Here is a 15116-nt window from a genome sequence, read left to right on the forward strand (position 1 = left end):
CAGATTAACATTTCATGATTTATACTTGAATAATGAAGACCTTTACCTTTTTTGTGTGTGGGTGCCAATCCTGGCCACAAATTGCCTGATTTTGGAGGGCTTGCTGATAAACGTGGATTAACACCTTCATTTGATGGGAGGATATGTGGTGTAGACAGGTCATTTAAATGGACATCAGTAATATATTCTGTAATATTTAAAATTTGTATTATTATCTTAAATGTTAAGTTCTTCTACAAGTAAAATACTGTTAATTAATTTGGAGATTTAATTAAGGATTTTGAACACAATTCACGTTAACAAATGTGAAGTGAAACAGCTGACAAAGTATTTCTAAGCAAAATAAATGATTTTCCAACTAGGAACTCATTTAATGTTTGTAACACACTACTGTTACAGACAATTCAGGAAGTGAGACAAACTGTCATACTTGCCTCAATTTAATATTAAGATATTTAAAAAGAAATAAAAGATATTCAGGATACTTTTTTGAAAGGTCTAAAACCACATGGGAAAAGAGATTATCCTCCCACACTAACATAGTAATCACTAACATGGTATGTCAGCAATCAAACTCAAACAAGACGTTTAGGCAAATCATAAATTCTTTCATTCTTACTCTAATAAAGGAAATAAACCCCTTTGACAAAAAGGATCTTTTTCAGAATTAAATCATAAGATGAGTTCAGAAAATATAAACTCCCCAAGAACTATCTTGATAGTTTATTGTTGGATTCCTAGTATATTACACATAGCCCTATCAATGGGAGGGACTTACAAGGACTCAATAAATATTTTCATAAGAGACCCTGAAACAAAGTATCTTCAGGGATTTTTCCAATTTACAAATATTTTTCACACAGGCATTTATTATCTCAACCATGACTAAAAGCAGACTGAATATTTGGCAGTTAGGGGAAGAAACTCATTCCAGGACTTTCTGAAAGGAATAAAGTTAATGCAATCCAGGTCAGGAATTGGCAATTTTTTTTTTTTTCTGTAAAGGACCAGAGAGTATTTATTAAAAGAAAAGTTATCCACTTTTATTATCAAATTAAATTGTCACCTGAAGCTCTGCTGTGTATTTGCACTTTGACAGTTTCCTGGTTGTTCAAGTTGACTGTTTCAGACACAGAGTCTCTATTTTTATCTAATTCTCCTTCAGAATTTATTTTATTAATCTTATTGCACATTTTCTCTCTTTGCCAATCCTTTGACATTTCTGAATTGTTCTCATCTTCTTGAATTAACATTGTTGTTTCATTATTATCTTCAGAAAAGCCCCTAGATCCGTTTTCATTTTCTGCTTTATCACTACTGCCACAAGATTCACAGGACTGAAAATCTACATCTGACTGGCTCTTGTCTTCTTCCATACTCTCCTCAGTTGTTATAGCATGAGTGTCTTCTTCTACTTCCATGACCTGCTCTTTCAATTCTTCATGAAGAAGATCCATTAAACATCGAAGGAATTCTTGAGCATCCTAATACATCAGCAACATAGATATTATCACTTCATTAAAAATATGTATATGTAAAAACTTAAAGGATAATATGCAAAACGTGGTTATCAATTGATTCATAAATGAACATCGTTAAGAAATACAGGTTTGTAGAACATAAGGCACTGGAAGGATGAGAAGAACTAAATTCTAGAAAGTTATGCAAATAAAACATTAATAGACTGAAGGTAATCTGGATGTCGGCTATGAGTAGTGCTATTAACCACAAAAAAATGGAAGAATAAGGCATAGAGAAAATAAGAATTTGCCTCATATGACAATTAGGATTCAGAGAGATGTCGTAAATTCAAATATTTTATAAAGTTAGTTTAAATTAGAGTTTTATCAAATATTGCACTGTATTTCAAAGAAAAATCCTTGATCAACCTGGAGTGTTTACTGAAAATACAAATTCCTGGCCCTCAACTCACACCTACCAACTCAAATCTCTAGAGGTGAGATCCAATAATTTGCATCTGAAAAAGTGAAAAGGAGACAGGTTTAAAACAAAAGAAAAACAAAACAAAAGAAAAAGGACCAGCGATTAATACTAAAAGCTACAATTGAATCTGCCATGCCATACTAATTCAAAAAAAGACTGAATCCACTGCAGGTCGGGTTGATTCCAACTCACAGAGACCAAGCAGGGCAGAGCAGAACTGCCCCAAAGGGCTTCCAAGAAGCCCCTGGTATATTCGAACTGCCGACCTTTTGATTAGCAGTCAAGCTCTTTAACCACTGCACCACCAGGGCTCCACAAAAACAGACAGGTCAATGAAACTGATTAGACAGCCCAAAAATACACTTTGCCAAAGAAGATATTCAGATGGCTAACACATGAAGCCCCCACGTGTCTTGTCAGTTTGTCGTACTGTGGGGGCTTGTGTGTTGTTGTGATGCTGGAAGCTATGCCACCGGTATTCAGATACCAGCAGGGTCATCCACGGAGGACAGGTTTCAGCTGAGCTTCCAGACTAAGACAGACTAGGAAGAAGGACCCGACAGTCTACTTCTGAAAAGCATTTGCCAGTGAAAGCCTTACGAATAACAGCGGAACACTGTCTGATATAGCGCTGGAAGATGAGCCCCCCAGGTTGGAAGGCACTCAAAAGATGACTGGGGAAGAGCTGCCTCCTCAAAGTAGAGTCAACCTTAATGACGTAGATGCAGTAAAGCTTTCAGGACCTTTGTTTGCTGATGTGGCACGACTCAAAACGAGCAGAAACAGCTGCAAACATCCATTAATAATCGGAACCTGCAACGTACGAAGTATGAATCTAGGAAAATTGGAAATTGTCAAAAATGAAATGGAATGCATAAACATCGATATCCTAGGCATTAGTGAGCTGAAATGGACTGGTATTGGCCATTTTGAATTGGGCAATCATATAGTCTACTATGCTGGGAATGACAACTCGAAGAGGAATGGTGCTGCATTCACCGTAAAAAAGGACATTTCAAGATCTATCCTGAAGTACAGTGCTGTCAGCGATAGGATAATATCCACACACCTACACGGAAGACCGGTTAATACGACTATTACTGAAATTTACGCACCAACCACTGGGGCCAAAGATGAAGAAACAGATTTTTATCAGCTGCTGCAGTCTGAAATTGATCGAACATGCAATCAAGATACATTGATAATTAATGGAGATTGGAACGCAAAAGTTGGAAACAAAGAAGAAGGATCAGTAGTTGGAAAATATGGCCTTGGTGGCAGAAACAATGCTGGAGATTGAATGATAGAATTTTCCAAGACCAACGACTTCTTCATTGCAAATACCTTCTTTCACCAACATAAACGGCAACTATACACACGGACCTCGCTAGATGGAACACACAGAAATCAAATTGACTACATCTGTGGAAAGAGACGATGGAAAAGCTCAATATCATCAGTCAGAACAAGTCCAGGGGCCGACTGTGGAACAGGCCATCAGTAGCTCATATATAAGTTCAAGCTGAAACTGAAGAAAATCAGAGCAAGTCCACGAGGGCCAAAATATGACCTTGAGTATATCGCACCTGAATTTAGAGACTATCTCAAGAATAGATTTGACGCACTGAACACCAGTGACCGAAGACCAGAGGAGCGGTGGAATGACATCAAGGACATCAGCCATGAAGAAAGCAAGAGGTCACTGAAAAGGCAGGAAAGAAAGAAAAGACCAAGATGGATGTCAGAGGAGACTCTGAAACTTGCTCTTGAGCGTCGAGCAGCTAAAGCAAAAGGAAGAATTGACGAAGTAAAAGAACTGAACAGAAGATTTCAAAGGGCCTCTCGAGAAGACAAAGTAAAGTATTATAATGACATGTGCAAAGAGCTGGAGATGGAAAACCAAAACAGAAGAACACGCTTGGTGTTTCTCAAGCTGAAAGAATTGAAGAAAAAATTCAAGCCTCGAGTTACAACAGTGAAGGATTCCACGGGGAAAATATTGAACGACGCAGGAAGCATCAAAAGAAGATGGAAGGAATACAGAGTCATTATACCAAAAAGAATTAGTCGATATTCAACCATTTCCAGAGGTGGCATATGATCAGGAACCAACAGTACTCAAGGAAGAAGTCCAAGCTGCTCTGAAGGCATTGGCGAAAAACAAGGTTCCAGGAATTGATGGAACAGCAATTGAGATGTTTCAACAAACAGATCCAGCACTGGAGGTGCTCACTCGTCTATGCCAAGAATATGGAGGACAGCTTCCTGGCCAAGTGACTGGAAGAGATCCATATTTTTGCCTATTCCCAAGAAAGGTGATCCAACCGAATGTGGAAATTATAGGACAATATCATTAATATCACACACAAGCAAAATTTTGCTGAACATCATTCAAAAATGGCTGCAGCAGTATATCGACAGGGAACTGCCAGAAATTCAGGCCGGTTTCAGAAGAGGACGTGGAACCAGGGATATCATTGCTGATGTCAGATGGATCCTGGCTGAAAGCAGAGAATACCAGAAGAATGTTTACCTGTGTTTTCTTGACTATGCAAAGGCATTTGACTGTGTGGATCATAACAAACTATGGGTAACACTGCAAAGAATGGGAATTCCAGGACACTTAATTGTGCTCCTGAGGAACCTTTACATAGATCAAGAGGCAGTTGTTCAGACAGAACAAGGGGATACTGATTGGTTTAAAGTCAGGAAAGGTGTGTGTCAGGGTTGTATTCTTTCACCATACCTTTTTTTTTTTTTTTTTATCTGTATGCTGAACAAATAATACGAGAAGCTGGACTACATGAAGAAGAACAGGGCGTCAGGATTGGAGGAAGACTCATTAACAACCTGCATTATGCAGATGACACAACCTTGCTTGCTGAAAGTGAAGAGGACTTGAAGCTCTTACTAATGAAGATCAAAGACTACAGCCTTCAGTATGGATTACACCTCAACATAAAGAAAACAAAAATCCTCACAACTGGACCAATGAGCAACATCATGATAAACGGAGAAAAGACTGAAGTTGTCAAGAATTTCATTTATTTGGATCCACAATCAACAGCCATGGAAGCAGCGGTCAAGAAATCAAAAGACGCACTGCATTGGGCAAATCTGCTGCAAAGGACCTCTTCAAAGTGTTGAAGAGCAAAGATGTCACCCTGAAGACTAAGGTGCGCCTGACCCAAGCCATGGTATTTTCAATCACATCATATGCATGTGAAAGCTGAACAATGAATAAGGAAGACCAAAGTAGAGGTGACGCCTTTGAATTGCGGTACTGGCAAAGAATACTGAATATACCATGGACTTCCAAAAGAACGAACAAATCTGTCTTGAAAGAAGTGTGGCCAGAATGCTTCTTAGAGGCAAGGATGGTGAGGCTGCATCTTACATATTTTGGACATGCTGTCAGGAGGGATCAGTCCCTGGAGAAGAACATCATGCTTGGCAGAGTACGGGGTCAGCAGAAAAGAGGAAGACCCTCAACGAGGTGGACTGACACAATGGCTGCAACAATGAGCTCAAGCATAACAACAATTGTAAGGATGGCGCAGGGCCGGGCAGTGTTTCATTTTGTTGTGCACAGGGTCACTATGAGTCGGAACCGACTTGACAGCACCTAACAACAATAACACCACCACATGAAGAGATGCTCACAATCAATTGCCATTAGAGAGATGCAAATCAAAACTACAGTAAGATACCATCTCACCCCAGCAATAACGGCACTGATCCAAAAAAAAAAAAACCAGTAAACAACAAACGTTGGAGAGATTGTGGGGAGACTGGAACTTCTTATACACTGCTGGTAGGAATGTAAAATGGTAAAACCACTATGGAGAAAGGATGTGGTGCTTCTTTAAAAAGCTAGAAACAGAAATAAAATACTATCCAGCAATCCCACTCCTAGGTATATATCCTAGAGAAATAAGAGCCATTACACGAATAGACATATGCACACCCACGTTCACTGCAGCACTACTCATGATAGTAAAAACATGGAAACAACCTAGGTGCCCATCAACAGATGAATAGATAAAAAAAACTATGGCACATACACATGGTGGAATGCTACGCAATGATAAAGAACAGTGACGAATCTGCAAAGCACCTCAGAGCATGGATGAATCTGGACTGCTTTATGCAGAGTGAAATAATCACAAAACGATAAACCTTTTATGAGACCACTATTATAAACAGACAAGAAAAGGTTTATACAGAGAAAGAAACATTTTTTGATGGTTACCAGGGACGGGAGGGGGAAGGTAGGAAAATCACTAACTAGAGAGTAGACATGTGTTAACTCTGGTGAAGGGAAAGGCAGTATAAGACATGGGGGAAGTCAACACGACATCATCAAGGAGGGGAAGACACTGAGAGGTACACAAGAATAAAAGGCAATAACAATAAATATATACAATCCTACAACACTAATAACATAAAATAATTTATGAGTAGATACATTAAGTAGATATGTACGCTGAATAGGTATGGGAGGGCCTACGGAAGCACAGCCATGTGCATATATAGGTTTGGCTATGGCTATTTCCACATGCGTTTATGTATACGCTGCATGTATATTCACATACATGTATATATAATAGAGCACACAGGGGCACAGTCATGGAAACATCCTAGACACAACCAAACACCTTGTAGGACTGAATTACTGGACTTGAAGGCTAAGGACCCAGCTACTGCTATCAACCGCTCTGACCAGGATCACAACAGAAGGTCCCAGTAAGAGCAGGAAAAAATTGCAGAACAAAATTGAAATTCATAAAAAAGACCAGATATTACTGGTCCAACAGAGACTGGAGGAACCCCTGAGAGTATGGCCTTTAGACACACTTCTAACTTGGAATTGAAGCCATTCCCAGAGATCACCTTTTAGCCAAATAATAGGCCTATAAAATAAACAGTAACACTGGTTAAGGAAAGTGCTCCTTAAAACAATCATCTGTATGTCACCAAAAGGGCAACACCTGCCCAAAAGCAAAGATGAGAAGGCAGGAAGAGCAGAAAAACTGGAGGAATGGAAATGGAGAACTCAGGGAGTGCTGACGCGTTGCGGAGAGTGTAACCTATGTCACGGAACAGTTTGTGTATAAGTTACTGAACTAATTTACTCTGTAAACCTTCACCTAAAGCACAATTAAAAAAAAAAATTTTAAAGCCCAGAATTAGACCCTATTATATGTTAGTAAAAGCATAAATAAAGATTAACGAAGAGGAAATTTTAAAAATCAGATAGGAAGAGCTTCTAAATAACTGGGACAATTTCTTGGCTGTTTGTGAAATAACTTAATTTGGATTATAATACTGAAATAAATGCCACATATATTGAAGAATTAAATGTAAATTATAAGAATAAAACATAGAAAAAGTGAAAATTTATCTGATCTTTGTGAAATTTTTCTAAGCTAAAAGCACTAGAAGAAATATATTGACATATCTTCAGCATGCCAAATTTTAAAAATTTCAAAAAATCATAATAATATTCAAAGAAAGTAGGAAAATTATAAGCAACAAATATGGTAAAGAAAGACACAAAGAATGATGACCCCAAAAAATAAATGGGCAAATGAAATAAGCAAATTATATCAGAATACAAATGACTATATTAAACCATAATAGCATTTTCACCGAATTTATAAAAGATTACTCATACTATGATTGAAAAGCAATATAAAGACTTACCTGCTGGGAATACCCCCGAAATGTTGGATTTACAGTTTTAATTCCTTGAAACAGATTAGTAGGCACCACAGATCCTGGCCTGAGTAAGAAAATATATTTAAGGAGATAAATTCTGTGATTTTTAATTTTTATTTTAGAAATAACCAAGAATTCAAAGTACTAACTGAAAAGTGATTATGTTTCAAAAAAATCATTCAGCAATGTCCAGCATTATTTTTCATAGGCTCATCAGAACATCTCATCATTGATAAATATATTTAAAAAAAAAAAACTCTTGCCATCGAGTCCAACTCATGGCGACCCAATGTGTTACAGGGCAGAACTGCTTCATAGGGCTGTCTTTGGCTATAATATTTATGGATGCAGACGATCAGGCGTTTCTTCCGAGGAGCCCCTGGGTGGACTCGAACCCACAACCTTTAGGTTAGCTGCCAATCTGCAAACCATCTGCAGCACCCAGGGACCTCTGGTAAATACATAAGCAGTTATTTTACTGCTCTCCTCCCCCATGTTGCTTCACTGTATGACTTTTCAAAAAGACTTCTATCATTACTTAAAATAAAACTTCTTTGCTGGGATAATTAAGAAGCACCTTAGTACACTATCCAAATAAAACTTAAAACCACTCATCAAATACCCACAAAACCAAACAAAAAGTAAACCAAATGTATAAAAAGGTCAGGCGCTTACAAGAAACTTAACCAATTAAGAATTCTGTTCTATAATGGTTTTGAAGTTTGGTAAACTTCCAAAAACATTAAGTTTAAAGTACAGTTACAGGACAAGAAGTTTAAACACAACAGTTCTGCGCAAGTGCTCCTATGTAGAAAGGGAGTTAGAAACTTGAGATTCTGTGGCAGCAATGGATTATTCTTTACAGGAGATCTGGTTTGTAATGTTAGAGATCTGAATAATACTTACCTTTACACGCCCCCGAGAAGAGCTCCTTAAAGAGCTCCGTTCTCTTTTCCCAGCACATTGAAATGACAGTATTAAGATTCATTTAACTCAAGAAATACTTTTACCCTTCCTAGAAAGTCAAATATCTCAAAGAAAACTCTGAGATACTTATGAGTATAGGAAGGTTAAAACTTGAGTAACCACAGAAATTTTCACATAACAAACCATTAAAATTCCAAGAGTCTTACTTAAAAGTAAAACAGTCAATGCTAAAGCTGGGAAAAAAAACAAGATGGTTAGGTTTGGTAAAAGCTATTCCCTAAATAGCTCTAAAACTAAATATTACAGCAAACAATTATTCTAATACTACACCTTAGAATAAACATAAGGAAAAAAACTGAAAAATGATAGAAGTGTCTATGGTTTGATTTTAGCATTGTCAGAATATCTACTTCTGCATTAAAACTCAAGGTTTCAATAATAGCAGCCTGAACTTGCTTCAGCAGTTCAACAATGTATTTCCAGTCCAGATACTTCTAAACTTCCATATGATACCTCTGGAGTCCCTGGGTGGTACAGTTAACATGCTTAGCTGCTAACTGAAAGGCTGAAGATCTGAGTCCACCCAGAGGTGCTTTAGAAGAAAGGCCTGGTGGACTACTTCCAAAACACCAGCCACCAAAAGCCCTGTGCAATGCAGTTGTACTCTGACACATACGGGGTCACCGTGAGTCCGAGTCAACTCAGTGGCAATTATTTGTTTTATATGACATCTTCACTTAGATGTTCAGTTTCAACATAACATGCCCAAAACAGAACTCAAGACTTGCGCTCAAATTTGTTTCTCTTCTGCTTTTTTTAGCTGTATAAATGTACCTCCATCCTTTTAATATTTATAGTATTCATTTTAAAATAAAGAAGACAAAAAATAGTAAGTGCATACCTGCTTTTATGCCACAGTTCTGTCATTAGTTTGAGATAACTTTTACAAATGGCCGGTTTCTTATCTGTTCGAGCTAGTCCTCCACAATCAAGAAAAAACTGTGTCAAAGGTGGGCTAATTAAAAACGAAGAAAGAAAAATGTCAGAGTAGAATCGAAGGTTAACACGGATCAACTTCTAGTCATTCAAGAGAACTGACGGCACTAATCTCCCAGTACCTATTATTTCTCTGCTCCTGTTTACAGCTAGGATTTCTCCCTACGTATCACCAAAGTCCAGATCCAATTCACACCTTTCAATCCCTCTCAAGAGCATCTGTCACAGGTGATTATTCCCTCATTCCTGAACAATCCTTCTCTTGACCACTGTAATGCACTTTTTTACTTTTCCTCTTTATCTCTCTGGCAACTCTCTTCTTTTTTGTTCTTTTCATTATTAACAGACATCTAAATATGAGGGTTTCTCAGAACTTGATCTTAACACTTTTCCTCTCTCTACCACTCTTTTCCCTGGGTGATCTTATATTTCACATATATGCCAATGATGGCCAAATTTACATAAAGGCAAATATCTCATCTGCACTCCAGACTTTATCAAATGCCCAAACTGATGGCTATCATGGGCATCTCAAATTTAACACATTCAAAGCTAACTTTCAAGTGGATATGTTCTTCCTCTAGGTTTCTGTATCTTAGAAAATGCTATAGCTATCTAACCAGTGGTACAAGCTAGAAATTTTTAAGGCAGTATAGTTTTTTATGAGTTTGAGTCACTTGAGGGAACCCAACCCCCCTTTGAATCTATTCAGTTACAAGAAACTAACTGGGCAAAGAACCAAACCCTGACCTGCAATAAATTTACCCAGGGATCTGACAGATATCCACTAAGCCATTTCTTAGTAACACTATAACCTTGTCATCCACATCTTTTCCAACGAAATGAAAGGAGTTGCAAAGAAAATTCATGAAAGCAGTACTATGTAGAGTCCAGAACAGAGGATATTTGGAGCAACACACACAAAATTCGATTCAAAATTCTGCTCTAGTACTTACTGGCTAGTAACCTTGGCAAAGTTTTTTAAACTTTTTCTCATTTGCATAAACAAGAAAACAATAGCACTGACCTATAGGGTTCTTTCATAGTATGATTAAAAAAAAAAATTTTTTTTTATTACATTACTATTATTAAACTATACACCTCCCTTTCTCTGTCCACTCCATCCATATCCTATCAACCAATCATTCTCCTAAAAATGTTTATCTGCCATCCATTCACTCTTTTCCTATTACCCTAGCTGATGCAAGCTATCACCATTTCCTGCCTAAATTACAACAGCCTCCTAACTGGTCTTCCTAATTCCATTCTCTTCCCCCCTCTAATCCACTGTCCACATGGCAACCACAGTGCTCTTTTTAAAATTTAGATTGGATTATTTTAACTCCACTGTTGTAAAAACACTTCAATGGCTTCCTAATCAAACCAAACCCATTGCTGACGAATCAATTTCAACTCATAGCAACGCTAGAGGACAAAGTAGAACTGCCCCAGAGGGTTTCCAAAGCTGTAATCTTTTTTTTTTTTTTAATCTTTATAGAAGACTGCCACATCTTTCTCCCACAGAGCAGCTGGTGGGCTCAAATTGCTGATCTTTCAGTTTGCAGCTGAGCACTTAACCACTGTGCTATCAGGGCTCCTTAACGGCTTTTTACTACACTGAAAATAAGGACTTATATGCTTCACATGTCCTACATGACCTGGGACCTGTGCCATATCACTAACTCCCATACTCACCATACTCCTGTCATAAAGGTTTTCTTCTGGTTTCTCAAAACTGTAAAGCTCTTTCCCAGCTCAAGGTTTTCACAGTGTTGATCCTTCTATCTGGAATATCCTCCCTACCCTTTCATCCAACTAACTTGTACTCACTGTTTAAGTTTCAAATTAAATGTTACTTCTTCAAAGAGTCCTTTTCTGATCACTTAATAAAAACTGAGTTCTCGCTATTTCACAGGATTATGGCACATGGTAGACAATTGAAGGTACATATAGAAAGTTATAACTAAATAAAAATGAGATTATTTGGGGAAGAAAACTGGTGAAAGGACATCCTAAAGCAAGGGAAATTAGAAAAGCAATCAGGAACGCCTATGTTCAGTCTCCAACTACTGTTCTAAAAGGCAACCCAGTAAAACAAACAGTATGCCAAAGATAGTGAATTCTGAATTCTGGTCCTGATTCAATGTGTCCAAACTGAAGCATAGTATCTGCCCCTACCTACCTTGTGGCACTATGATTTAAAAAACAACAAAATTCGGGACACTATGCTGTGAGAAATAAGCCAATCGCGAAAGGACAAATATTGTATGAATTCACTTATATAAAAAGACAAAACAAACAAAAAAACAAACCCGTCGCCATCGAGTCAATTCTGACTCATAGCGACCCTATAGGACAGAGTAGAACTGCCCCATAGAGTTTTCCAAGGAGCACCTGGTGGATCTGAACTGCCAACCTTTTGGTTAGCAGCCACAGGCACTTACCCACTACACCACCAAGGTTTCCATAAAAAAAGACAAGGAAAGGCAAATATATAGAAAACAAAGTTTATTAGTGGTTACCAGGGGCAGGAGGGAGAGGGAAAAAGCAGGTTAACGGTGATGGAAAAATCACATTCATTAAGGGTAGGGTTGCACAGCCAATTATTGTAATTGTTGTCAATAAGTTGCACACCTATAAAAAGTTGAATTGGCAGAAGTTTTGTAATAGATATATTCACAACAACAAAAAAGAGTAGGTTTTTTTTTTTTTAGCTACTGAGGTTACTTATGTACAACCAGAAACTTCATGGCACTTGGTTCCTTGGTTTGGAGGTTTAGGATCATGCTTTCATGGGACATGCCAGCTAATTAGCCTAATAATGTGCTTAGTGCTTCTGTTCTACCTCCTAGCTCAATACATACTCCCTAGGATCTTAAAAGCTTGCAAGCAGCCATCCAAGGCACAAGAATTGGTCTCCATTCATCTGGAACAACAGAGGAAGGAGAAGAGTCAGCAACAGGAGGAGGATACGGAATATGTAGCTAATTGCCTCCATGAACAACTGCTTCCTTTGCCATGAGACCAGAAGAACTGGGTGGTGCCCAGCTACCATTACTGAACTTTTTGATTAAAGATTTCATAGAAGAACCCTGATCAAAAAGGAGAAAATACAGAACAGAATTTCACATTTTCACAGACTCTAGACTTTCTGGAGCCATGGAAGGTAGATGAACCCCTCAAACTATTGCCCTGAGATCATCTTTAAATCTTAAACCAAAAATATCCCCTGAAGTTATCTCAAAACCAAACAATAGTTTAGAAACTAGTAAAAAAGGTCTGCCTTGAGCATTACACTCTTTTAAAAACTATCTATATGGTATCAAACTGACAACAGCAACTCGAAAGATTAGATAGGAATCTTGGGGGGCAGTGAATTTATGTTAATGAGGGAGCAACAGCTCAGAAAAGGAGAGTAAGGTTGCGCTACTCAAAGAATGTAAGCAATACCACTAAATTGTATGTTTAGGGAAAAAAAATCAGGATTCTTTACGAGGCTTTCTAACTAGAGAAAAATATAAAATATTTTTATAAAATCGCTGAACTAAAAGGGATTTGAGGAATTAATTACTTTAAACTCATTTTCTATTTGTAAAAAACAAATGATCCATTCAAAGGCATACAACCACCTAGGGACTAAGCCAGAACTGCCGTCCTAGCAAACTGCAGGCACACATAGAGTAACCCTTTTGGAACAACAGTGGTTTATGTCCCAGCCCAGATTCTAGTCTATTCTACCTTGGTAGTCAGTCAGTATGAAGATATTTTCATTTTAAACCTTCGGTTAAATCACATCATTTTCTAAATGGGAACATTACAGAAAGTGAAAACATATATGTATGTGTGTGTCCATATATGTGTGTGTGTGTGTGTGTCTGTGTCTGTGTCTGTGTGTGTGTGTGTGTGTGTGTGTGTCCAGGAAGGTGAGGGAATTTGTGGAATCCTGTTGGCAAGGGAAGGTCCCTGATTGGCGCAAAGAGTTTGCTCTTGGCTACTCACCTAAAGGTTGGTGGTTCAAACCCACCCAATAGTGCTGCAGAAGAAAGGCCTGGGAATCTGCTTCTGTAAAGATTACAGCCAAGAAAACCCTATGGAATAGTTCTATTCTGTAATATATGGGGTCAGCATGAGTTGAAATCAACTCAGTGGCAACAGATTTGGTTTGGTTTGTTGGCTAAGGGAAATGAATAAAATTATTAATCCTTTCCTGTATTGCTGCTAATGTTATTTCTTCCTTTCTTCCCTTCCCCTCTCTATTTTTCTTCTCAGCATACTACAAAAGCATAGTTTTCTCCTCATAGTGATCTTAAAAAAACTACACAAACAAAGCAACAACAATAAAATTAATTTCTCTACTTACCAATTAGAAAGGGCTTGCAAAGCTGCATTCATATAACAAGTATTTCCAATATTTTTCAAACCTGTAAGCCCTATTAAGAAAAAAAAATCAAAATTATGTTGCTATGGATTGAATTGCATCCCTACAAAATGTGTGTCAACTTGGCTAGGCCATGATTTCCAGTATTGTGTGGTTGGCCTCCATTTTGTGATCTGATGTAATTTTCCTATATGTTGTAAATTCTAACCTCTATGCTGTTAATCAGCAGGATTGAGACAGCTATGTTAATAAGGCACAATCTATAGGATTTGGTTCTATCTTGAGTCAGTCTCTTGAGACATAAAAGAGAGAAGCAAGCAGAGAGGAGGGGACCTCATTACCATCAAGCAAAAAGAACCAGGAGTGGAGAGTGTCATTTGGACTCGGGGTACCTGTGCTGAGAAGCTCCTACACCCAGGGGAAGACTGACAACAAGGACCTTCCCCCAGAGCTGACAGAAAGAGAAAGCCTTCCCCTGGAGCTGGCACCCTGAACTTGGATATCTAGCCTTCTAAACTGTGAGAGAATAAACTTCTCTTTGTTAAAGCCATCCACTTGAGGTATTTCTGTTACAGCACCACAAGATAACAAGACATATGTCATCATTCAATAATGCAAAAATGACTCAATTTTGTAGGCTTTACTGAGTACGTAGCCATAGCTCTCAAACTATGTTAAGCATTACAGAAATATGATCTAGCAATTCAGTCATCTCACAGAGAGGCCAGACTTTTGGAAACCTCAGAGCCACCAAACTATTGAGCTGTAAGAAAATTTCAGGAGTTCCCTGAGTGGTATAAGTGGTGAAGCACTTGACCACTAACTGAAAGGTTGGCAGTTCAAACCCACCCAGAAGCACCTCGGAAGAAAGGTTACAGCCTTAAAAACTTTGTGGAGCACAGTTCTACTCTACAACACATGAGATCTCCATGAATCAGAATCAGCTTGACAATAAGTGGTTTAGTTTTGGTGACAGAACTCCAGTTATTGGTTCTATCTCTGAAATTTACAAAAGCACACAGTCTTTCCTATTGTCACTTAACTAAGAATATACATTTTAAAAAGCATTAGTTCTGGAACTTACGCTTCTCAGTACAACCAAATTTAATTATTGTGAGTAAATAGTAAAACGGCAATGCAAAAAGCCCAT

General features: G+C 38.0%; 1 protein-coding gene across 2 annotated transcripts in view; it reads right to left on the minus strand.

Moving 5' to 3' along the window:
- The window catches only part of USP33 (ubiquitin specific peptidase 33), an 88986-nt gene that overhangs the window by 33130 nt on the left and 40740 nt on the right, over positions 1-15116 (minus strand). For both annotated transcript variants that reach the window (XM_010591176.3, XM_010591177.3), the window contains exons 7-11: positions 13949-14018; positions 9494-9607; positions 7651-7729; positions 1067-1484; positions 47-187 (exon numbers count right to left, since the gene is read on the minus strand). In XM_010591176.3, coding sequence (XP_010589478.1) covers positions 47-187; positions 1067-1484; positions 7651-7729; positions 9494-9607; positions 13949-14018 — 822 coding nt within the window. The remainder of the gene's footprint in view (positions 1-46; positions 188-1066; positions 1485-7650; positions 7730-9493; positions 9608-13948; positions 14019-15116) is intronic.

The sequence above is a fragment of the Loxodonta africana genome, chromosome 3 (assembly GCF_030014295.1).
Source record: "Loxodonta africana isolate mLoxAfr1 chromosome 3, mLoxAfr1.hap2, whole genome shotgun sequence".
NCBI classification, from domain to species: Eukaryota; Metazoa; Chordata; class Mammalia; order Proboscidea; family Elephantidae; genus Loxodonta; species Loxodonta africana.